Below are 23,552 nucleotides of genomic sequence, written 5' to 3' on the forward strand. Positions count from 1 at the left end.
CTCCTGTACCCACTCAAGCACTCTCCCTCAGTGTAACGTACCCATCTCAGCGTTCCCCATCTTCTCCTGTACCCATTATAGCACTCTCTTCCTCCCTCACTGTCCTGTACCCATCTCAGCGCTGTCCATCTCCTCCTGTACCCATATAAGCACTCTCTCCCTCCCTCACTGTCCTGTACCCATTTCAGCGCTGTCCATCTCCTCCTGTACCCATGTAAGCACTCTCTCCCTCCCTCAATGTCCTGTACCCATCTCAGCGCCCTCCTCCCCCTCCTGTACCCATCCCAGTGTTCACCTCCGTCCGTACCCATCCCAGCGGCCTCCATCTCCTTCCTCACTGTCACGTATCCATTTCAGCACATTCCTCCTCCTCCATCTCCAGTCTCTCCATCTTGAAGTCCTGGCTCTCCTCCTCCTCCTCCTCGTCCTCCTCCTCCATGCCCTTCTCCGCCGGCTTGTCACTGGGGTCTGGCTGCTCCTCCTTCACGCCCTTCGAGTCCAAGTACTGCTGGACGCTCGTGTATCCCATCTTGCCGAGACGCTGTACGATTTGCCCGACCGCCTGCTGTCCGAAGGCCTTACGACACAGGGAACAGTTGCATATGCCGCGACAGACCGGGCAGCACCAGTCTGGGTCTAGGAGGGCCTTCCGCGCATCCTCGCCGTATCGCGTTCGAAGACACGGCCCGCAGAAGAAGCCGCGCAGTCCGACACACTTCCCGGAGCGACAGATTGTTTTGGTGTCGGAGGTCTTTTGGCGGCACTGGTGACACGAGGTTCCGTTCTCCTGGTCGTGCGTCTTTTCCTTGGGTTTCGTGGCGACGCGTTCCAGCATGTCCGCCGTGACCTCTTCCGGCTTGAGTATGTGTTCGATCTTCCGCCGAACGCACGGGGTACTCTTCCGCTTCTTCCTCGGACCATCGCCGCCACTCTGCTTACTCATGGATTTCCGCGCTTTATTCTTTGCGGTTTTCGGCGTGACCTGAAGATTCTCCTTGATCCCCTCGGCGCCACTCTGCTCCAGGAACCACTCCATCCAGGCCTTGGGGGAGCGCGCGGCCTTGGGCGGGGCGGAGAGCGGGTCTTTCTCCTTGGTCTCCTTGTCCTTCGCTGGGCTGGCCTTTAGCGAGGACGAGGCCTTCACCTTTTTCTTGGGTCTGTCCCGGTTACCCTTGATGAGGCACTGGGCTAATATGGACGAGGTAAGACCGCCCGCGTCATCCTGAAAAATCGACAAGATGGATTTACTCAAAGCGCTCTCGGTCACAACACTCTTACATGTTACTATAAATTTTGCTTAGTGCCCCCTGCCGCCCCCCCCGCCGAGCTCCGACAAGGACACAAGGAAGGAAGCAGCCCTCAAGTGACTCTTTTTTTTAATCCCCCTGAATCTCTGACCGCTGGGGTGTCGGGGCCCAGCGTGGCAAAATGAGTGCTGCGGCAACAACCCCGGAATACTGTGCTCGTAAATCCATCTTGCCTTTCTACAGTGACGTATTGTTTGCCGGAATGGACGAAAGACTCATTAAAACAAGCATGGTATATGTGGCTCAACACTGCATTACGTAAGCCAATGTAGGGAGACACTGTGTTACGTAAAACTGTGGGTAGACACTATTGCATAAGTCTAAATGCGTAACACTACTACGTAAGACTATAGAGAAACACTGTATTACGTACGCCAATGTGGGGAGACACTGTGTTACGTAAAACTGTGGGTAGACACTATTGCATAAGTCTAAATGCGTAACACTACTACGTAAGACTATAGAGAAACACTGTATTACGTAAGCCAATGTGGGGAAACACTGTGTTACGTAAAACTGTGGGTAGACACTATTGCATAAGTCTAAATGCGTAACACTACTACGTAAGACTATAGAGAAACACTGTATTACGTAAGCCAATGTAGGGAAACACTGTATTACGTAAAACTGTGGGTTAACACTGTCTTACGTATAACTCTGGGTAGACACTATTGCATAAATCTATATGGGCTACGTAAGACTATAGAGAAACACTGTATTACGTAAGCCAATGTAGCTAAACACTGTGTTACGTAAAACTGTGGGTTAACACTGTCTTACGTAAAACTGTGCAAGTAAACAGTGTATTACGTAAACCTTTGGACGTGAACATGCTGTATTACGTGAGGCTGTGTGGGGAAACATGACGTACTGGATAAGAAATGTGGGTAAACAGAATGTATTACGTAAGATGTGGATAGGCACTGTATTACGTAACACTATGTGGGTGAACACTGTATTACGTAAGACTGTAAGGGTTAACACTGCATTACGTAAGGCTGTGTGGGGAAACACTGTATTACGTGAGGCTGTGTGGGGAAACATGACGTACTGGATAAGAAATGAGGGTAAACAGAATGTATTACGTAAGATGTGGATAGGCACTGTATTACGTAACACTATGTGGGTGAACACTGTATTACGTAAGACTGTAAGGGTTAACACTGCATTACGTGAGGCTGTGTAGGTAACCATGACGTACTGGATAAGAAATGTGGGTAAACAGAATGTATTACGTAAGACTGTAAGGGTTAACACTGCATTACGTAAGACTGTAAGGGTTAACACTGTATTACGTAAGACTGTAAGGGTTAACACTGCATTACGTAAGACTGTAAGGGTGAACACTGTATTACGTAAGACTGTAAGGGTTAACACTGCATTACGTAAGACTGTGAGGGTGAACACTGTATTACGTAAGACTGTAAGGGTTAACACTGTATTACGTAAAGGTTTGTGCGTCAACAGGGTGTATTACAAAGACTGTGAGTGTGAACAAGCTGTATTAAATGGTCTATGTGGGTAAGACAGGCAGGAGGTGAAGCAATAGACCGTATGTGGCCACTCAACTCCAAGCTGTCCTTTCCATAGAGTTCAAGTTATTGACTAGAGTGCATCTGAGGCTGTCTCGGGGATACACGGCCATGGTGCTGCCGTCGCTCCAAGCCGATGATTGCACACACTTCACTCCGACCCGATTTCAGTTTTTCTCCGTGTCAAATAGTAGTCAGGAAATCGGGTAAGAGTAAAGTGTGTGCAGGCGTTGGCTTGTAGCAGTGGCAGCACCAAGGCCCTGTATCCTGGAGGCAGCCTCAGACGCACTCCAATACAGAACCTGAATTCTATGGAAAGTGCTGCTTCGACAGTTCACCGACTGGCCAGGTTTGGTATCCTGTCTAGCCAATACAGGCCATTACAGGATTATGGTAAACAAATGTATAGTGACCTGATGGACTCTGCCGGGCAAGCTTGTGGCCGGGTGACAGTCCATCAGTCTTTAACAACTACACCAAAGAAGAATATGAAATAAGTAAATGATTTTCTTTGTTTTTTTCACAGTAAGTATTGCAAAGAAGAGGAATGTTATGATACACACAAATGATTTTTTCTTCCTTTTCTTTCTTTGGACAACTAAAGCAAAGAATAATAGAAGTTGAAAATAAACACACAATTTCCTTAATGTTTTGTTTTCTTTTCCGTCACATTCAAACACACACACACACACACACACACACACACAGATGCCTTACACTAACAAGACAAACACACACACAGAGAGATTAATCAAACCAGCATGCAAAAGGTGAGTTTGGCATATTAAAAAAAACCTGTGGAAGCTTTAAATGTGGAGAGGAGTGTGGTGGCTGCTGTGTTGTCTTAAAGTCTATGTTCTGACACCATACACAGATGACCTACACCCTACACCCTATAGTCTTCCAAACATGTCGAGGCCAGTCTGGCGTAGGCTCCTGGGGGTCCTTTCCTCCCCTCTGCTCTCCCACACAGTCCCAACACCTATCCCGTCCTCTCATATGTAAGCTACAGGTAACATATGAGAGGACAAAATAGGTGTTGGGCAGCGTTGCCAAATTATGGTACTCATCGCATTGCATTGTAGTTTCTGACCGAAAACTATAGCAAAAAAAAAAAAAAAAGAGCATCAATAAATAAAAGTTTTAACGCTAACTTTAATGTTGTATCGTTGTTTGTGTTGTTGCGGCAGTCTTCGAGTCTAAAAATGATAAATGCAATGTTCAGAGTACGACAATTTGGCAACGCTGGTGTTGGGACAGTGTGGCAGAGGGGAAGGGAGGAATCACGGTTGCCAGATTATTGTACTCAAAGCCGCGTATTTACTGGTTTCTGGCCCATAACTGTTACCAAGAAGCACCATTAATTAACCATTTAAACAATAACCATGTATTAAGGCAGTTATTTGGGTGATGAAAGCAGTTTTGGGGTCGGAAATCGGCGAACATAAGAGGCAGAGTACGACAATCTAGCAACGGAGGGAGGAATGGACCCACGGAACCCAACGCCAAAACAGACTCGACAATTTGGTTTTGCTATAGGAGTGTGAGTGTGTGCGTGTGTGTGTGTGTGTGTGTGTGTGTGTTCTGGCCACCTGCCCCTCACACACCAAGGCCAGGTTTGTGGACAGTATAGGACACACATGGGAAACAGTTGCCAGTGTTCATAATCTGCAGCAACAATGACAAATACTGGATTTTTTTTCTGAAGGCATTTTTTTCTTTCTCTGCACTCTTTCTGTTGCCCTTGAGTGTTGTCCTTTGGTGTAAAAAAAAAATATACTAGTCACTTTTGAGTTACAAGTTATCAACACTATCACAAGTTGCCCGAGCACAATGCTACACACCTCAGACCTCTAGTGAAGACCTGATTAACCTCAGTCCAGTATGGATAAAACCAATCATTCACACGACACAGACTATGTTATGTTAGGGTGTGAGTGAAGGCAGCATGCACTAACACAAGGCAAAGGGAGGAGGAGGAGGAGGAGGAGGAGTCATACAGCCAAGTGAGGCCCTTCACACAACCTCTCCTGGCCGCCTTGAGCAACAGGAAAAATACTTGTTTACCAAAGGAAAGGATTGAAAATGATGATGAAACTCGCAACTAAAATTAGAATGAAACTATTATTGAGGCAAAAATATATATGAGTCCGAGTAAATCCTTTCTCGAAACTGAGCAACAGGAAAGATATTTGTGTACGTAAAACAAAATCTGTGATGAAGTTAACACGCAGTAGCATAACAGAAAACATTTAAGGCAAAAATATATGTAACTACAAATAAAAATAACTTGACTTGGGTAAATATATATTAAAGTTGCAAAATATCTATTGACCCGGTAGCAGCGACGGGCCAAATTTGTGGCTTTACCGTGTAGCAGCGACGGGCCAAATTTGTGACTTTACCATGTAGCAGCGATGGGCTAAATTTGTGACTTTACCGTGTAGCAGCGATGGGCTAAATTTGTGGCTTTACCGTGTAGCAGCGACGGGCTAAATTTGTGGCTTTACCGTGTAGCAGTGACGGGCCAAATTTGTGCCATGATATAAACCCCCCAAAAATAGATGATGCGTAAACTGATCACAAGTGCATTGATATATATTATGAAATGGTTTGCGTGAGTGATGATTTTTTCTCATGAATTTGCTTAGAGGGGCCTTCAGGAGACATGATCCCCGCAGCTACCAGGTTAAGCCAGAATAGATATTGAGTAGAAGGAATCAGAGAAAATGGATATGATAAGGGAAAATGGGTAATGTGACAAGATAAGAGGAGGAAGAGGAGGAAGACCGCAACAAATAGAGGAGGAAGAGGAGAAAGAAACCCCAAGAAAGAGAACAGTAAGCAGAGGAAGGAAGGAAGGCGCCAACACAGGACCAATGTTGCCAGACTGCCGTACTCCGCCTCCCAAGTCTGCCATTTTCCGACCCAAAAAACTGCCTTCAAATACAGCTATCGTTTAAGTGGTCAATTATTGGTGCTCTTGGTAACACTTATGGGCCAGAAACGGGTAAGTCCGCGGCTCCGAGTACGATAATCTTGCAACGGAACGCAGGACACACAACACAGGCAGAACAAATCAACACCATGCGAACTAAACAAGACATCACACTAACCTCACGCATTTTTCTCCTCCTGTGCTCCTCTGCCATTGCCGCCACACCGCCGTCATCCTCAACATACTGCAGGGAGGAGGAGAGAAGGAGTTAAAGGGGTGTCTGAAGGGAGCATTTCAAAGGGGGAATATAGAAGGAGTTATGGGGATGTCTGTAAATGGAAGATCCTGAACAAGGGAGGACAGAAGAGGGAATATCTTGAAGGAGGGGTAATATAGAAGGAGTTATGGGGATGTCTGTAAATGGAAGATCCTGAACAAGGGAGGACAGAAGAGGTTAAAGGGATGTCTTTTAATAGAATATCTTGAAGGAGGGAGAGAAGAAGGAGATCTCGAAGGGGAAATACAGAAGGGTTTACGGGGATGTCTGTAAATAGAATATCCTCAAGAGGGAAGGACAGAAGGGGATTAGGGGACAACTTGTAACGGAACATATCAAAAGGGGGTGGGCAATAGTGTTAATGGCTCAATGGATCATCTTAGAATCCTTAACTCTTACTAAGGACAAACAACATAATGCAAGGAGTTGATAGGATGTCTTTTAAGGGGATGCCTCTAAAATTTCAACCCTCCAAAGAGACATGAGAAAATGATAAGTAAAGTAAGGCATCAAATATCTCGGGAATTTGTGTAAAACAGAAAAAAAGAGAAAAATCATTGCGTTTATACTTGCATAGATGTCATATTTATTGCCCTATTATATTTCATTTCATTTTATTTATTTATTTATTTATTTTTGTAAGAAGTTTAGAGGATGAGATATGACATGGATACTACCACTACTACTACTACTACTATATCTACTACTACTACTACTACCATATCTACTATTACTACCACTACTACTACCACTATTACTAACCTGCGCGGCCACCAGGTTCTGTACAGGCGTGGACACCCTGGAGGAGTGGGCGCTGGCTTCCCCGTTGATGGAGTCCGGCCCGCCCTCCCCACCGGCCCCCCCATCGCTGTTCTGGCCACACACCGACATGTGCTGTGGCCAGTGAGATTGCTGTCGAGGAGAGAGAGAGAGAGAGAGAGAGAGAGAGTTAGACATGGACGGTATTAATGTGTGTGAGAAATTTACATAGATTTACATAGATATTCCGACCACACAGATCCTACGGGGAGAGATGAAGGGACACAGACAGACGGCTTGAGATTTCTATAGTATTTTTTAAGCTGGGAGGTACAGGAGCTGCCTTGTATAAGCCGACCGGCCTCTTGCAGACCCCTTACGCTCTTATGTTCTTATGTAATGTAGGTAGATTTTATTGTTTTTTGAGGGCATTATCTTCCTTTATTGCCGGGAGAGAAAAGTGTGCTGGGTGTTATTCTATAGTATTTCTTTGCTGGGAGGTCAAGTTAAATGTACTGTAGGTAGATTTTATTGTTTTTTGAGGACATTATTTTCCTTCATTGCCGGGAGAGAAAAGTGTGCTGGGTGTTATTCTATAGTATTTCTTTGCTGGGAGGTTAGGTTAAATGTAAGGTAGCTTGATTTTATTGTTTTTTGAGGACATTTTCCTTGTGGTGGGTGTTATTCTATAGTTTTTTTTGGCTGGGAGTCAGAATTTTTTTTTAAATGTAAATGTAAATGTACTGTAGGTAGATTTTATTGTTTTTTTTTGGGGACATTTTCCTTGTGGTGGGTGTTATTCTATAGTTTTTTTTGGCTGGGGGGTCAGATTTTTTTTTTACGGCAAAGGAGACAGCTCAAGGGCTTAAAAAAAATAAAATAACATAAAATAAAATAATGAAAAAAAATAAGCCTCCTAAATGTAAATGTAAATGTACTGTAGGTAGATTTTATTGTTTTTTTTAGGACATTTTCCTTGTGGTGGGTGTTATTCTATAGTTTTTTTTGGCTGGGGGTCAGATTTTTTTTTACGGCAAAGGAGACAGCTCAAGGGCTTTAAAAAAATAAATAAATAAATAAAATAATGAAAAAATAAGTTTTACGGCAAAGGAGACAGCTCAAGGGCTTAAAAAAATAAAATAAATAAATAAATAAAATAATGAAAAAAAATAAGCCTCCTAAATGTAAATGTACTGTAGGTAGATTTTATTGTTTTTTGAGGGTATTTTTTTTCCTTTACTGCCGGGAGGTAAGTGAGGCAGGAGGCCTATGCTCCACCCACCTGGCAGGGGTAGTCGCAGTATGAGGTGTTCCAGCAGCAGAAGAAGAGCGCCTCCTTGCCGCAGTTAGCGCACCACTGCTTGCGTTTGGTCTCCTCCACGGCGCGCTGCTTCTCCGCCTCCATCTGCCGCCGCACCTCCGCCAGCCGCTCCATCATCTGCGCCTCCATCTGCCTCCGCCCCTCCATCATCTGCGCCTCCATCTGCCGCTTGGCCTCCTCCACCGCCCGCTGCTTCTCCGCCTCCAGGTTGGCGCGCATCTCCACCAGCATCACGTCGGCGTTGTGGCGCACCTCCGCCACCTCCTGCTGGTGCCGCCAGTTGGTGCGCTCCAGCTCCAGCTGCAGGGCCGCCACGCGCGCCTCCGGGGTGCCCGTCATGACCAGGCCGCCCAGGATGTCCTCCAGGGTGGCACGCATCACCTCCGCCAGCTTCTGGGAGTGCTTGTGGAGCTGTGCCGATAGGGGTCCAGCCTCGGGGGGGAGGTGCCGGGGCGGGGGGCCGGCCGGCATGCGCGTGGGCACCATCATACCCATGCCCCCCACCCCCCCGGGCATCCTCATCCCCGAGGTGGTCATGATGGGACCCCGGCCACCCCCCATGTTCATGCTGCCAGGGGGGGGCGGCCCAAACACCCCCCGGGAACCCACACTGCTGGAGGGGGGCGCCTGGGGGTGGGAGAGCGGCGGGGGGGGCGGCAGGCTGGCCCCGCTAGTCTGAGGTGAGCTGTTCGACGACGCAGACACCCTGGGGGCTGCCTGGGCCGAGGGGGAGCTCTGGGGGAGGCTATGCGGGGCGACGGTGGGGGACGTGTCTCTCGGGTGCGACGCGGCAGCCGGGGCGGCGGTGGTGGAGACGTTGGGGTCTGACGGGGCGGTGGTGGTCTTGGGCTTCTGTCTCTCGGTTGCCCCGGACATGGGAATGATGGAGATGGAGGGGCTGAGGCGGGTCGTGTCAACCCCAGACGGCATTTTGACCTTTTCCTTCTCCTTGACCTTTTCCTTGTCCTTATCGCGATCCACGGCCTTCGTCACGCTAACACTGCACCCTAAGGACGAGATATGCTGCTCCATGTTCTTGCTTTCGGCGTCTTTCGTAGCGGCAGACGGTGCGGACGACGGCACCTTAGGGCAGTTCTTCCCGGCATCCTCGCTGGCACCCTTCTTCTCCTCCTCGGTAGACTCCTCCATTCTCGGCACTTCCTTCCGGGTCAACGTAATGCTGTCCCCGTTGGTCCGGTCGCCGCCGAGGGATTTCCCGTCGAGGCGAGTTATTGCTATCGTTCCCATCGTCTTCATGAGCTGCACCGCGTCGTAGAGGGAGCTCCGTGCGGCCTCGTCATCCGCGGCCTCCTTCTCCTTCTCCTTCGCTGCCATCATCGCTTCTCTCCTCTCATCCTCAGTCTCAATCTCCTGCTTAATAACCTGCTTCTCCGTCGCTTGAGTTTCCTCCTTTTCTGCTGGTGGTGGTGGTGGTGGTGGTGGTAGAGGTGGTGTTGTTGATCTTGGTTGTGGTTGTTGTGGTGGTTCAGGTTCTTCCTCCTCCTCCATTGCTTCTTCCTCCTCCTCCTCCTCCTCTTCCTCCTTGCTGGGTTCCTCCTCCTCCCGTTTGACGTCAATTTCCATTTGGTCGCTGCTGCTGTTGGTGGTGTCCCTCGCTCCCTCATCTTCCTCCCTCTCCTCCTCCTCCTCCTCCTCCTTCTCCTTATTCACTATGCTTTCTATCCGACTCTCCTCCTCCTCCTCTTCTTCTTCTTCACTCTCCTCCACATCCTTGTTCAACACCTCTTCCTTCTCTTCCTCATTTTCACTCCCCTCGTCACCTTCACTTCTCTCCTCTCTCTCTCCCTCATCGTCCTTTCCCTCACTTTTAATCTCATGTTTACGCTCACTCTCATCCTCGCTCTCGCTCTCCTCACTTTCCTTGTCTTGATCAGGTACTAGGTCGTTCGTCTCGGTTGGTTTTACGTCAATTTCAGCGTCATTTTCATCCTCGGAGTCGTCGGCGCCGCTCTCGATCTGCGCCTTTAAATCCTCCTTCATCTCGACGTCTTTCACATCCCGCTCATCCTCGCTTTGGTGGCCCTCCCCCTTGGCACTCTGGTCCCTTGCGTCACTCCCGGCACTCTCCCCTTCGAGATTAGCGTCCATTCTCTCACTGTGGTCGTCTGTGTACTTCATTTCGGTTTTCAAGGACTCGCTCGGCCGTTCGGAGTTTCGTTCATCCTTGACGTCGGTTCTGGTTACGCTTTCCCGGCTCGGCGATCTCCCGGTCTCCACTGTCGTGTTTTCACTACTCGAGGAGCTGTCGTCGTCCTTCTCCAGCTTAATTTTGTTCTCCGTCAGCGAGTCTTCAGTGGAGTTTGTGTTATTTTCAATTTTTATGCTGTTGTTCGTTAGTACAGAACCACCGAGGTCTTTCTTTTCCTCCTCTTCTTCTTCCTCTTCCTCTTCCTCCTCCTCCTCGTCTTCCTCCTCCTCCTCCTTGTTGTCGTTCTTATCGTCCTCGTCCTCCTCCTCCTCCTCTCCCTCCTTCTTTATCTCCTTCTTCGTCGCTTCTTCCATTTCATCGCCATTTCCGTCCTTATCACTCGCTGGGGTCGCCATATCCTCGTCCTCCCCATCTGAGCTGCCTCCTCCACCCCCTCCTCCTCCTCCACTTCCCTCTCCACCTCCTCCTCCTCCGCCCTCCTCCTCCTCCTCCTCCTCGCTTCTCTCAGGTTCGGTTTTAACGGCGGGCGACTTTCCGTTCACTAGAGAGGAGGTGTCGTCATCCTGGTGGTGAATATCTTCCCTTCCTTCCCTCTCTTCCGTCTCCTCCTCATCCTCTTCCATTTCCGAGTTCTCCGCCGATGATTTCTGTCCTGGATACTTCCCACAATCCTCCATTTCCTCATCGTCCTGGTCCTGGTCATCCTCCTCCTTGACCTTATCCGCTGGCCGACACAAGGACGCAGCGCTGAGGGTCAGGTCCTCGTCCTCTGAGTCATGTTCCTCCTTGATGCTCTTGTCCCTCTCCTGATTCAGTCCCGCCTCCTCCGACGGGCTCTTGCTGCCGCCCTTTCTGCGTCGTGTGTCTGCGGGCTGGATTGGCACCTCAGGCTCGGTCTCGGTGCCCTGTGTGGCGGAGGACGTCCCTGACTCCCGCCGGCCGCGTCTCATGCACCCGGCGCTGTCTGTCGAGGCGATGGAGGAAGTCTCGTCGTCTGGAAGTAAGGTGTTTAGGGTATGGTTTGTTCACAAGTAAGGTTGACTCGGAAAATTCATATATGCTTCCTTACTAATGAGACTTTCTATATAATAAAGTGAGGTCATTCTTTGTTGATTTATACCATAAGGTGCTGGCTATCATGTGTTTGAAGATACCCTAAACTTAACCTAACAAAACCCCAAACAGTCACTATAGGTCTTGACTCAGAAAATTCATATATGCTTCCTTACTAATGAGACTTTCCATACAACAAAGTGAGGTCATTCTGTGTTGATTTATACCATAAGGTGCTGGCTATCATGTGTTTGAAGATACCCTAAACTTAACCTAACAAAACCCCAAACAGTCACTAAAGGTCTTGACTCAGAAAATTCATATATGCTTCCTTACTAATGAGACTTTCTATACAACAAAGTGAGGTCATTCTGTGTTGATTCATACCATAAGGTGCTGGCTATCATGTGTTTGAAGATACCCTAAACTTAACCTAACAAAACCCCAGTCACTATAGGTCTTGACTCAGAAAATTCATATATGCTTCCTTACTAATGAGACTTTCTATACAACAAAGTGAGGTCATTCTGTGTTGATTCATACCATAAGGTGCTGGCTATCATGTGTTTGAAGATACCCTAAACTTAACCTAACCTAACCTAACAAAACCCCAAACAGTCACTATAGGTCTTGACTCAGAAAATTCATATATGCTTCCTTACTAATGAGACTTTCTATACAACAAAGTGAGGTCATTCTGTGTTGATTTATACCATAAGGTGCTGGCTATCATGTGTTTGAAGATACCCTAAACTTAACCTAACCTAACCTAACAAAACCCCAAACAGTTACTATAGGTCTTGACTCAGAAAATTCATATATGCTTCCTTACTAATGAGACTTTCCATACAACAAAGTGAGGTCATTCTGTGTTGATTTATACCATAAGGTGCTGGCTATCATGTGTTTGAAGATACCCTAAACTTAACCTAACCTAACCTAACAAAACACCAAACAGTCACTATAGGTCTTGACTCAGAAAATTCATATATGCTTCCTTACTAATGAGACTTTCTATACAACAAAGTGAGGTCATTCTTTGTTGATTTATACCATAAGGTGCTGGCTATCATGTGTTTGAAGATACCCTAAACTTAACCTAACCTAACCTAACAAAACCCCAAACAGTCACTATAGGTCTTGACTCAGAAAATTCATATATGCTTCCTTACTAATGAGACTTTCCATACAACAAAGTGAGGTCATTCTGTGTTGATTTATACCATAAGGTGCTGGCTATCATGTATTTGAAGATACCCTAAACTTAACCTAACCTAACCTAACAAAACCCCAAACAGTCACTATAGGTCTTGACTCAGAAAATTCATATATGCTTCCTTACTAATGAGACTTTCCATACAACAAAGTGAGGTCATCCATTGTTGATTCATACCATAAGGTGCTGGCTATCATGTGTTTGAAGATACCCTAAACTTAACCTAACAAAACCCCAAACAGTCACTACAGGTCTTGACTCAGAAAATTCATATATGCTTCCTTACTAATGAGACTTTCTATACAACAAAGTGAGGTCATTCTGTGTTGATTCATACCATAAGGTGCTGGCTATCATGTGTTTGAAGATACCCTAAACTTAACCTAACCTAACCTAACAAAACCCCAAACAGTCACTATAGGTCTTGACTCAGAAAATTCATATATGCTTCCTTACTAATGAGACTTTCTATACAACAAAGTGAGGTCATCCATTGTTGATTCATACCATAAGGTGCTGGCTATCATGTGTTTGAAGATACCCTAAACTTAACCTAACCTAACCTAACAAAACCCCAAACAGTCACTATAGGTCTTGACTCAGAAAATTCATATATGCTTCCTTACTAATGAGACTTTCCATACAACAAAGTGAGGTCATTCTGTGTTGATTCATACCATAAGGTGCTGGCTATCATGTGTTTGAAGATACCCTAAACTTAACCTAACAAAACACCAAACAGTCACTATAGGTCTTGACTCAGAAAATTCATATATGCTTCCTTATTAATGAGACTTTCCATACAACAAAGTGAGGTCATTCTGTGTTGATTCATACCATAAGGTGCTGGCTATCATGTGTTTGAAGATACCCTAAACTTAACCTAACCTAACCTAACAAAACACCAAACAGTCACTATAGGTCTTGACTCAGAAAATTCATATATGCTTCCTTACTAATGAGACTTTCTATACAACAAAGTGATGTCATTCTTTGTTGATTTATACCATAAGGTGCTGGCTATCATGTGTTTGAAGATACCCTAAACTTAACCTAACCTAACCTAACAAAACCCCAAACAGTCACTATAGGTCTTGACTCAGAAAATTCATATATGCTTCCTTACTAATGAGACTTTCTATACAACAAAGTGAGGTCATTCTGTGTTGATTCATACCATAAGGTGCTGGCTATCATGTGTTTGAAGATACCCTAAACTCAACCTAACCTAACCTAACAAAACCCCAAACAGTCACTATAGGTCTTGACTCAGAAAATTCATATATGCTTCCTTACTAATGAGACTTTCCATACAACAAAGTGAGGTCATTCTGTGTTGATTCATACCATAAGGTGCTGGCTATCATGTGTTTGAAGATACCCTAAACTTAACCTAACCTAACAAAACCCCAAACAGTCACTATAGGTCTTGACTCAGAAAATTCATATATGCTTCCTTACTAATGAGACTTTCTATACAACAAAGTGAGGTCATTCTGTGTTGATTCATACCATAAGGTGCTGGCTATCATGTGTTTGAAGATACCCTAAACTTAACCTAACCTAACCTAACAAAACCCCAAACAGTCACTATAGGTCTTGACTCAGAAAATTCATATATGCTTCCTTACTAATGAGACTTTCTATACAACAAAGTGAGGTCATTCTGTGTTGATTCATACCATAAGGTGCTGGCTATCATGTGTTTGAAGATACCCTAAACTTAACCTAACCTAACCTAACAAAACCCCAAACAGTCACTATAGGTCTACTTCATTCCTTCTTCCCTACTTCCTTATTTTAATCTGTATTGCATTTCCTATTATTCTTAAATTTATCCTTCATTATTTTTTGTTTTCTCTTCTCTCTTCTTCTTTATTCATATTTTTTCTTTTCCTTCTTTTTCATGTTTTATTTACTTTGTCCTTTTTTTTTGTTATTATGCTAACCTAACCTCCCCCAGCAGTACCTGAGTGGCCAGAGAGGCGTGAGAGGGCCCTGGAGTGTGGCCTCATGCGTTGGGGCACCGGGCCTTTGTAGTTTGGCAGCATGATCTTGATCTGGTCGGGGTCTGAGGGGTTGAACTGGATACGGTGTGGAGCGTATTTGAACTTGCCAAACTTCTCTCGGAGCTTGGCGATGTGCTCGTTAACCTGAGGAAAGGTGTGAGTGATTAAGAAGCTTCGTCAAACTATCACCAGGCTCATAACACTACCCAGGGAAATACAAATATGCCCTTTACCAAAGCCTTGTCAAACTATCACCAGGCTCATAACACAACCCTTGGAAATACTGATACAACCTCTACCAAAGCCTTGTCAAACTATCACCGGGCTCATAACACTACCCAGGGAAATACAAATATGCCCTCTACCAAAGCCTTGTCAAACTATCACCAGGCTCATAACACTACCCAGGGAAATACAAATATGCCCTCTACCAAAGCCTTGTCAAACTATCACCAGGCTCATAAAACCACCCACGGAAACACTGACACAACCTCTAATGGAGTCTTATCAAATGTTAGCGTGTAAGCCTTGAAATGTTTGAGTGTTAGGCAGGAGGAAATACAAGACTAATGAACTATGGGCTCTAAAATGCGCACCTCCTGCAGACACGCCTCCAGGGTTTTATTGCGATTCTTGAGAGGGGTCGGCATCTGCTCGGAGAATAGAAAACACTCCTTGATGGGCACCCACGATCTGGCAGGGGAGAGAACCATTTATAAGAATATTTATGAGTTAGAGAGACACAAATGGTTTTCACTGCTACACATAAGAGAATGAATAAATAAATAAATGGCCAGTTAAATAAATAAATAAATAGACCCATTCCTCCTCACCTGTCGTGCCGCCCAAAGAAGCGAACATCCACATTGCCGTCTTTCCACTTGACAGCCTTGGCCGGCCAGAAAGGAAAGCCCTTCAGCCGCGCCCAGATGAGCGGGTGAGCCGACCTCTGCCGGGGGTGAGGGCGGACTTTAGTATATTGTCTTTTTGGAGGTAAGGTAAAAACATCACACACATGACATAATTTACACACACACACACACACACACACACACACACACACAAAAATCATCTCAAATCCATACATCCACACACACACACATAGATGATCCCATATACTTACACACACTCAAAAACCAACCCTCCCATACTCACACACACACACACAAATCATCTCAAATCCATACTTACATACTTACACACACACACATAGATGATCCCATATACTTACACACACTCAAAAACCGACCCTCCCATACTTACACACACACACACACAAATCATCTCAAATCCATACTTACATACACACTCACACACATAGATCATCCCATACACTTACACACACTCAAAAACCGACCCTCCCATACTCACACACACACACAAATCATCTCAAATCCATACTTACCTACACACACACACACACACACACACACACACACAGATCATCCCACACACTTACACACACTCAAAAACCAACCCTCCCATACTTACACACACTTCTGTAAACCAGCTCTTGGGGTTTTGGTGAGCGTTCATGTAGCAGTCCGGACAAGTCTCTATCTCACTCATCTCCTGCTTCAGTATCTTCACCAGCGAGCGAGCCATCGACGAAACCTTGGAGTTGGCTGCGGCAGAGGAGACACGAGGGTAAGACACCACTGGGACCTCTTAGTAGCATGGTCATATAAGCAACACAAGCACATAATGAAAAGATGTAAAACAGATCAATAAAAATGAGAAGTATCGAGTTTTTATCATAAGTTTTTCAAGCCAGACTTTCAAACAGAGAAGCAGACAGTTTTTCAGTAACAACAACACACTTACAGAACATGACCTCCTGCCCCACAGACCTAACCAAACTTACCCTAGCCTAACCTAACCTAACCCTTCCTAATGTGGTCTGACCTAACCAAACTTACCCTAACCTAACCTTTCCAAAAGTGGTCTGACCTAACCAAACTTACCCTAACCTAACCTAACCCTTCCTAATATGGTCTGACCTAACCAAACTTACCCTAACCTAACCTAACCCTTCCTAATATGGTCTGACCTAACCAAACTTACCCTAGCCTAACCTAACCCTTCCTAATATGGTCTGACCTAACCAAACTTACCCTAGCCTAACCTAACCCTTCCTAATATGGTCTGACCTAACCAAACTTACCCTAGCCTAACCTAACCCACATATTTTCTAATCTAGTAGTTCATATACAGCCACAAAGTGAAGAAGAGGAAGGAAGAGGAGGAGGAGGAGGAGGAGAAGGAGGAGAGAGGAAACAGGCAGAGTAGTCCCTAATTCATTCTTACCCTTCTTTAACCTGGAAGCAGCGACGGGCTAAATTTGTGGCTTTACCGTGTAGCAGCGACAGGCCAAATTTTTGCCATGATATAAACCCACCCAAAATAGATGATGCATAAACTGATCACAAATGCAATGATATATGTTATGAAATGGTTTGCGTGAGTGATGATATTTTCTCATTAATTTACTTAGAGGGGCCTTTAACCTAACCTAACCTAACCTAACGTAAGAAACATGACCCCCGCAGCTACCGGGTTAAATATCACAGAATTATGGACGGGGAAAAAAGAAGAACAAGGAAGGGAGAACAAGCAGATATATACAGAAGCCCATCATCCGTTCCTTACCTCCATTGAATATCACAGAATTATGGACAGAGGAAAAAAGAAGAACAAGGAAGGGAGAACAAACAGATATATACAGACGCCCATCATCCGTTCCTTACCTCCATTGAATATCACAGAATTATGCACGATCCAGCGGGCGTCGGATGAGAAGGCTTCCGTCGAGCCGTAGAACTTTCTCTTAATGTTGCGTTCCAGCGAGGTGAAGTCAACCGGGTGAACCACAATGTCCTCGTAGGTGGGGAACTCCGTGGTGTCTACCGGCTTGGTGAATGGCTCCATCTGGCGAGGATTATTATTATTATTATCATTATTATTATTGTTATTATTTAGAAGCATGGACACTAGGGAGGAGAGAGTGTATTTTCTTAATCTTATCTCTTTATTACTATGATTTTCCCCTTTTATTATTATTTTTATCCACAGTTTATATTCAATTTTTTGTTGTGGAATCTTTATTGATAGTTCTGTGAGGTCTGAGTGTGACGATTTCCATTTTCTTTACTATTCCTAATCTCTTTCTTTACTAACACTTTCCCTTTGTATTCCTTATCTTTATTTCTATCTATTATCTTTATCTTATCTCTTTATTATGACTATTCTTCCCTTTGATTATTATTTTAACCCACAGTTTATATTCAATTTTTTGTTGTGGAATCTTTATTGATAGTTCTGTGAGGTCCGAGTAGTGAGGATTTCCTAGTTTTCTTTTCTATTCCTAATCTCCTTCATTACTAACACTATTATTGTCATGGCTAACCCTTTCTATAAGACTTTAGTACTTTCTCTTTAATCATTATCATTCCTCACACATTCTGTAAGAGATATATAAGGCTGTCTTGAGTTCTGTAAGTTCTGTAAGGGTGTCTGAGTGAGTGTCTGGGTGGGTGGTGTTCTGTAAGGATGTCTGAGTTCTATAAATTCTGTAAGGGTGTCTGAGTGAGTGTCTGGGTGGGTGATGTTCTGTAAGGATGTCTGAGTTCTGCAAGTTCTGTAAGGGTGTCTGAGTGAGTGTCTGGGTGGGTGGTGTTCTGTAAGGCTGTCTGAGTTCTGTAAGTTCTGTAAGGGTGTCTGAGTGAGTGTCTGGGTGGGTGGTGTTCTGTAAGGATGTCTGAGTTCTATAAGTTCTGTAAGGGTGTCTGAGTGAGTGTCTGGGTGGGTGGTGACATACCCCAGCGATGGTTTTGAGCCTGTTGAGCGCGTACTTGAGCAGTGTGCACAGCTGCTCCACAGAGATGAGCTGCATAGACCGTGACCTGCAGGGGAGGAAAGACACTCGTAAGACACAACACTGGGACATAAAATAACAGACATCGTACTCATAACCTGCATAGAACATGGCCTACAGAGGGGAGGAGAGACACTCGTAAAGACAGAACACTGGGACATAAAATAACAAACATCGTACTCATAAGCTGTATAGAACACGGCCTACAGAGGGGAGGAGAGACACTCGTAAAGACAGAACACTGGGACATAAAATAACAAAGACATCATATTCATAAGCTGTATAGAACATGGCCTACATAGGGGAGGAGACACACTCGTAAAGACACAACACTGGGACATAAAATAACAAACAGAACATCTTAACCATAAGCTGTATAGAATGTAACCTGAAGAAATAAGGAATGGGATACATAAAGACAATTCTAAGCAATTAAATAAATAAATAAGAAATCAACACTAATATAACCAAGCCTGGATACTTAAGATTGAAGGAAAACTAGTACTAGGCCTACTTGTAACCTGACCTATAGAAATGATAGATAGACATTCATAGACAGTATATAAGGCAATGAAATTCAGAAATATGATGTTTGATGTGACAATCTGTTCTCGGCACTTTATAAGGAGATTAAAATGAAAAATGGGGGTAATATAAGTTTGTGCCCTTCAGAAATACAGAAAGCACTGAAAAAGACAGAACATTGTGCAATAAAATAAAAGAAATATGACCTTTGGTGAAATATAGCCAGCTCTGCATTAAAACTGTAGATTAAGATAAAGAATGGAAGCTAAAATTGGACCTGCATAGATTGTAACATGACAGAAATGACGTTAAGAAAGAACATTGTGCAATAAAATAAAGAAATATGACCTCTGTTGCAATATAGCCAGCTCTGCATTAAAACTGTAGATTAAGATAAAGAATGGAAGCTAAAATTGGACCTGCATAGATTGTAACATGACAGAAATGACGTTAACAAAGAATAATAGGAAATAAATTAAGAAATATGACCCTATATTAAGATTGTAGATAAAGAATGGAACCTAATATTAGACCTGCAAGGAACGTGACCTCCAGAAATTATATAAAACACTCATAAAGACAGAATACAAGGCAATAAAATAGATATATGACCTCTGACGCAATATGGCTTGTTCCCTGTATTAAGACTGTAGATTAAGTTAAAGAATGGAAGCTAATATTAGACCCGCAAAGAACGTGGTCTGCAAAAATTATATAAGACACCCATAAAGACAGAATACAAGGCAATAAAATAGATATATGACCTCTGACGCAATATGGCAAGTTCCCTGTATAAGACAACAGCTTAATATAAAGAATGGAGCCTAATATTAGACCCGCAAAGAACGTGGTCTGCAAAAATGCAATAAAGCTCTCATCAAGACAGAATAATGGGCAATAAAATAGAGAAATAGGGCGTTTTAATGCACTATAAGCAGTTCTTGGCACCCAGCTCGAGGCAAGGGAAGGGAAACACGAGCTTGATGGAACGTGACTTGCTACACACACACACACACACACAAAGGGAATATTAAGTAGTAAAAATAACAAAGGAATGAAAGTTATGGCAATATATTATAATTTCAAGCCATTAAAGTAAAGGACGGAGAAGGGAAACTATTATAAAACCTAGCAATTGATAAAAACACTAATATAAAACACTTCTATGGACGTAATGTAAGTTAATAGGAACAAAGGAATGGAAGTTAAGGCAATATATTATAACTTCAAGCCATTGAAGTGAAGGACGGAGAAGGGAAACTATTATAAAACCTGGGAATTGATAAAAACACTAATATAAAACACTTCTATGGACGTAATGTAAGTTAATAGGAACAAAGGAATGGAAGTTAAGGCAATATATTATAACTTCGAGCCATTGGAGAGAAAGACGGAGAAGGGAAACTATTATAAAACCTAGCAATTGATAAAAACACTAATATAAAACACTTCTATGGACGTAATGTAAGTTAATAGGAACAAAGGAATGGAAGTTAAAGCAATATATTATAATTTCTAGCCATTGAAGTGAAGGACGGAGAAGGGAAACAATTATAAAACCTAGAAATAGATAAAACACTCCTAAAACTCTTCTATAAACGTATAAAAAAAACAAATATAAAACAATAGGAACAAAGGAATGGAAGTTAAAGCAATATATTATAACTTCTAGCCATTGAAGTGAAAGACAGAGAAGGGAAACTATTATAAAACCTAGAAATAGATAAAACACTCCTAAAACTCTTCTATAAACGTATAAAAAAACAAATATAAAACAATAGGAACAAAGGAATGGAAGTTAAGGCAATATATTATAACTTCTAGCCATTGAAGTGAAAGGCGGAGAAGGGAAACTATTATAAATCGTAGGAATTGATAAAAGCACTCCGAAACTTCTCTTATAGACGTAATAAAAACCAACAGGAACTAAAGAATGAAAGTTAAAGCAATATATTATAACTTCGAGCCATTGAAGAGAAAGACGGAGAAGGGAAACTATTATAAAACTTTCAAACAGATAAAACAATCTTATTTAACAGTCCTACAGTCGTAATATGAAGCAATAACTACAAAGGAATGAAAGTTTGGGCAATATATAATAATTTCTCGATATTAAACAGAAAACTGGAGAAAGGAAGCCAATATATGACCTTCGAACACATAAAACAATCATACAAAATCACTTCTACAGACGGCATAAGACATCAAGCAGCGAACTGGAGGAAAAGAAACTAATATCAGACCTACAATCAGATAAAACACGCCTATAAAACATAATACCAGGCAATAAAACAAATAATATGACGTTTTAATGCATCATAACTCCACCTCTGGGCCCTCCATGCTACGAAGAAAAATGAAACGTCTGAAATATAATAAAAACACGTCTATCCACTATACCAGGACACTGAACTGAGACGTGGAGAAAATAAACCCCGATAAAACACTAATAAAACAATACCCAAGCAAATAAAACAAATAATAAGACGTTTTAATGCATCATAACTCCACCTCTGGGCCCTCCATGCTACGAAGAAAAATGAAACATCTGAAATATAATAAAAACACGTCTATCCACTATACCAGGACACTGAACTGAGACATGGAGAAAATAAACCCCGATAAAACACTAATAAAACAATACCCAAGCAAATAAAACAAATAATAAGACGTTTTAATGCATCATAACTCCACCTCTGGGCCCTCCATGCTACGAGGAGAAAGGAAACTGGTCTAGAGGATAATAAAAACACGTCTATCCACTATACCACTGAACTGAGACGTGGAGAAAATAAACCCCGATAAAACACTAATAAAACACAATACCCAAGCAAATAAAACAAATAATATGTCGTTTTAATCCCTCATAGCCACTTCTGAGGTCTGATATATGGTTGCTGGGTGATCTCGAGTCAGCAATTCTTGGGGGATCTTACACACGCTTCCTTGAGCCGTGGTCGTGAATAATGGGTGATGCAACGTTTGAGGAAGTAACATTAGACATCTGAGCAAACGTTGAGTTAATAAGAAGCTGAAATAATGAATACATGAGGGAAAGGAAGGGAGCAAGAGAGAGGAATTGAGTTTGAGAGGGTGGAAGTGTTTAGGTTGGGAGGAGGGGGAGGAAAAAGTTTGAGTGGGTGTAAGAATGTATAAGTGGATATAACATTATACATCTAAGCTAACGTTGGGAGTTATAATAGAAGCTGAAATAATGAATAAGTAAGGAAAGGAAGGGAGAAAGAGAGGGAGGAGAGTTTGAGAGGATGTAAAATGTATAAGTGGATATAACATTATACATCTGCGCTAACGTTGGGAGGTATAGAAGCTGAAATAATGAATGAATACATGGGGAAAAGGGAGATGGAGAGACAGGAGGGAGAGTCTGAAGAGAGGAGAGCTTGAGTGAGGGAAAATTGAGTAAAAGCTGAAATAATGAATGAGGAAAGGAAGGGAAAGACAAGAGACAGGGAGGATGTAAGTAGAGCTTCAGTGCGTGATTCTACAACATTATACATCTGATGAAACGTTGTCAGTTAATAAGAAGCTAAAACAATGAATACATGAGGGAACGGGAGAGAGAGAGACAGGAAGGGCAAGTATGAGGCTGAGCTCGTGTGAAAGTGAACATTGAGTACGTGAGTCAAACATTATAGCCGGGGGACACGTTAACAGCTGGCGGGGTAATGAGCCGTCACCGAGGGCATAAAAGGAAGTTAGGAGACATAAAAGGCAGGATAAGAAGGGAGGAAACGAGGGAGAGCCAGGATGGATATTGTAATGGCTCCCTCTCCCTGCTCTCTCTCTCTCTCGGGGGGTTAGGTTGAAGTCACGCTCGGCCGCCCCTGTCAGCCATGTCCGACCCCCAGGGCAAGGGATGGGAGGCGAGAGGCGGAGAAATCATGGGGGAGGGAGATATGTGGAGGGGGAGAAGAGGGGGGCAGGAGGGAGGGCAAGTATGTGTGTGTGTGTGTGTGTGTGTGTGTGTCCTGCCTTCCTTCTCCTCGCTCGCCTCCAATCTCCATCCCTCCTCCTTCTTCTCCCTCCCTCCCTCTTCCCACACACCCTCATTCAGCGCCATAATAGGATTCTGCGAGGCTTATTGTGTTCACTCACGAAGCCCGCCAAGAAAAATGGACGTGGATAACATTGTGTGCCATTTCGCGAGCCCCTTTGCACGCCTCGAGACAGGGGCGCCGGGGGGAAGGAAGGGAGGGTAGCGCAGGGCGGGATCGAGGTAATATTTTAGGTATATCCGTACACACCGCCACTATCCATGTTAGGGGGATGACCCAGGCTTTATTCCAGCGTTAATATATATGCTGGGCGGGAACTCGGGGGAAGACAGAGGAGGAGGGGGCAGGGGGGAGTCGCTGGCATGTGTCCAAAACCACCGGGGCCACTGGGGGCGGAATGGCGGTTAGGTTAGGGGGGATGACCCAGGGTTTATTCCAGCGTTAATAAATATGCTGGGCGGGAACTCAAGGGAGACAGAGGAGGACGGGGCATGGGGGAGTCGCTGGCATTTATCCAAAACCACCGGGGTCACTGGGGGCGGAATGGCGGTTACT

At 44.0% G+C, this 23,552-nt stretch overlaps 1 protein-coding gene and 1 long non-coding RNA gene across 23 annotated transcripts in view; one reads left to right on the forward strand and one right to left on the reverse strand.

The window, feature by feature from the left end:
• Positions 1-23,552, reverse strand: part of LOC126982152 (protein kinase C-binding protein 1-like) — a 48,034-nt gene that overhangs the window by 8,527 nt on the left and 15,955 nt on the right. Inside the window, exons 4-13 of one of the 2 annotated variants that reach the window (XM_050833996.1) lie at positions 18,400-18,484; positions 17,330-17,510; positions 16,074-16,207; positions 15,416-15,531; positions 15,179-15,275; positions 14,543-14,726; positions 8,096-11,298; positions 6,817-6,966; positions 5,956-6,021; positions 308-1,222 (exon numbers count right to left, since the gene is read on the reverse strand). In XM_050833996.1, the coding sequence (XP_050689953.1) occupies positions 341-1,222; positions 5,956-6,021; positions 6,817-6,966; positions 8,096-11,298; positions 14,543-14,726; positions 15,179-15,275; positions 15,416-15,531; positions 16,074-16,207; positions 17,330-17,510; positions 18,400-18,484 (5,098 nt within the window). In that variant the 3' untranslated portion in view covers positions 308-340. The remainder of the gene's footprint in view (positions 1-307; positions 1,223-5,955; positions 6,022-6,816; positions 6,967-8,095; positions 11,299-14,542; positions 14,727-15,178; positions 15,276-15,415; positions 15,532-16,073; positions 16,208-17,329; positions 17,511-18,399; positions 18,485-23,552) is intronic. The other variant, XM_050833998.1, reaches the window with a different exon arrangement.
• LOC126982155 (uncharacterized) lies at positions 11,306-14,360 on the forward strand. Of its 21 annotated transcripts, XR_007734678.1 has the most exons (7): positions 11,320-11,590; positions 11,907-11,984; positions 12,155-12,664; positions 12,825-13,058; positions 13,389-13,416; positions 13,587-13,898; positions 14,234-14,360. It is a non-coding gene; the product is annotated as an uncharacterized LOC126982155 (long non-coding RNA). The 21 variants fall into 21 exon arrangements; XR_007734673.1 differs by lacking the exon at positions 13,389-13,416 and having other exon boundaries at positions 11,319-11,590; positions 11,907-12,048; positions 12,219-12,664; positions 12,825-13,256; XR_007734671.1 differs by lacking the exon at positions 13,389-13,416 and having other exon boundaries at positions 11,319-11,590; positions 12,155-12,756; positions 12,917-13,256.

Source organism: Eriocheir sinensis, chromosome 50 (genome assembly GCF_024679095.1).
Source record: "Eriocheir sinensis breed Jianghai 21 chromosome 50, ASM2467909v1, whole genome shotgun sequence".
In the NCBI taxonomy this organism is placed as follows: domain Eukaryota; kingdom Metazoa; phylum Arthropoda; class Malacostraca; order Decapoda; family Varunidae; genus Eriocheir; species Eriocheir sinensis.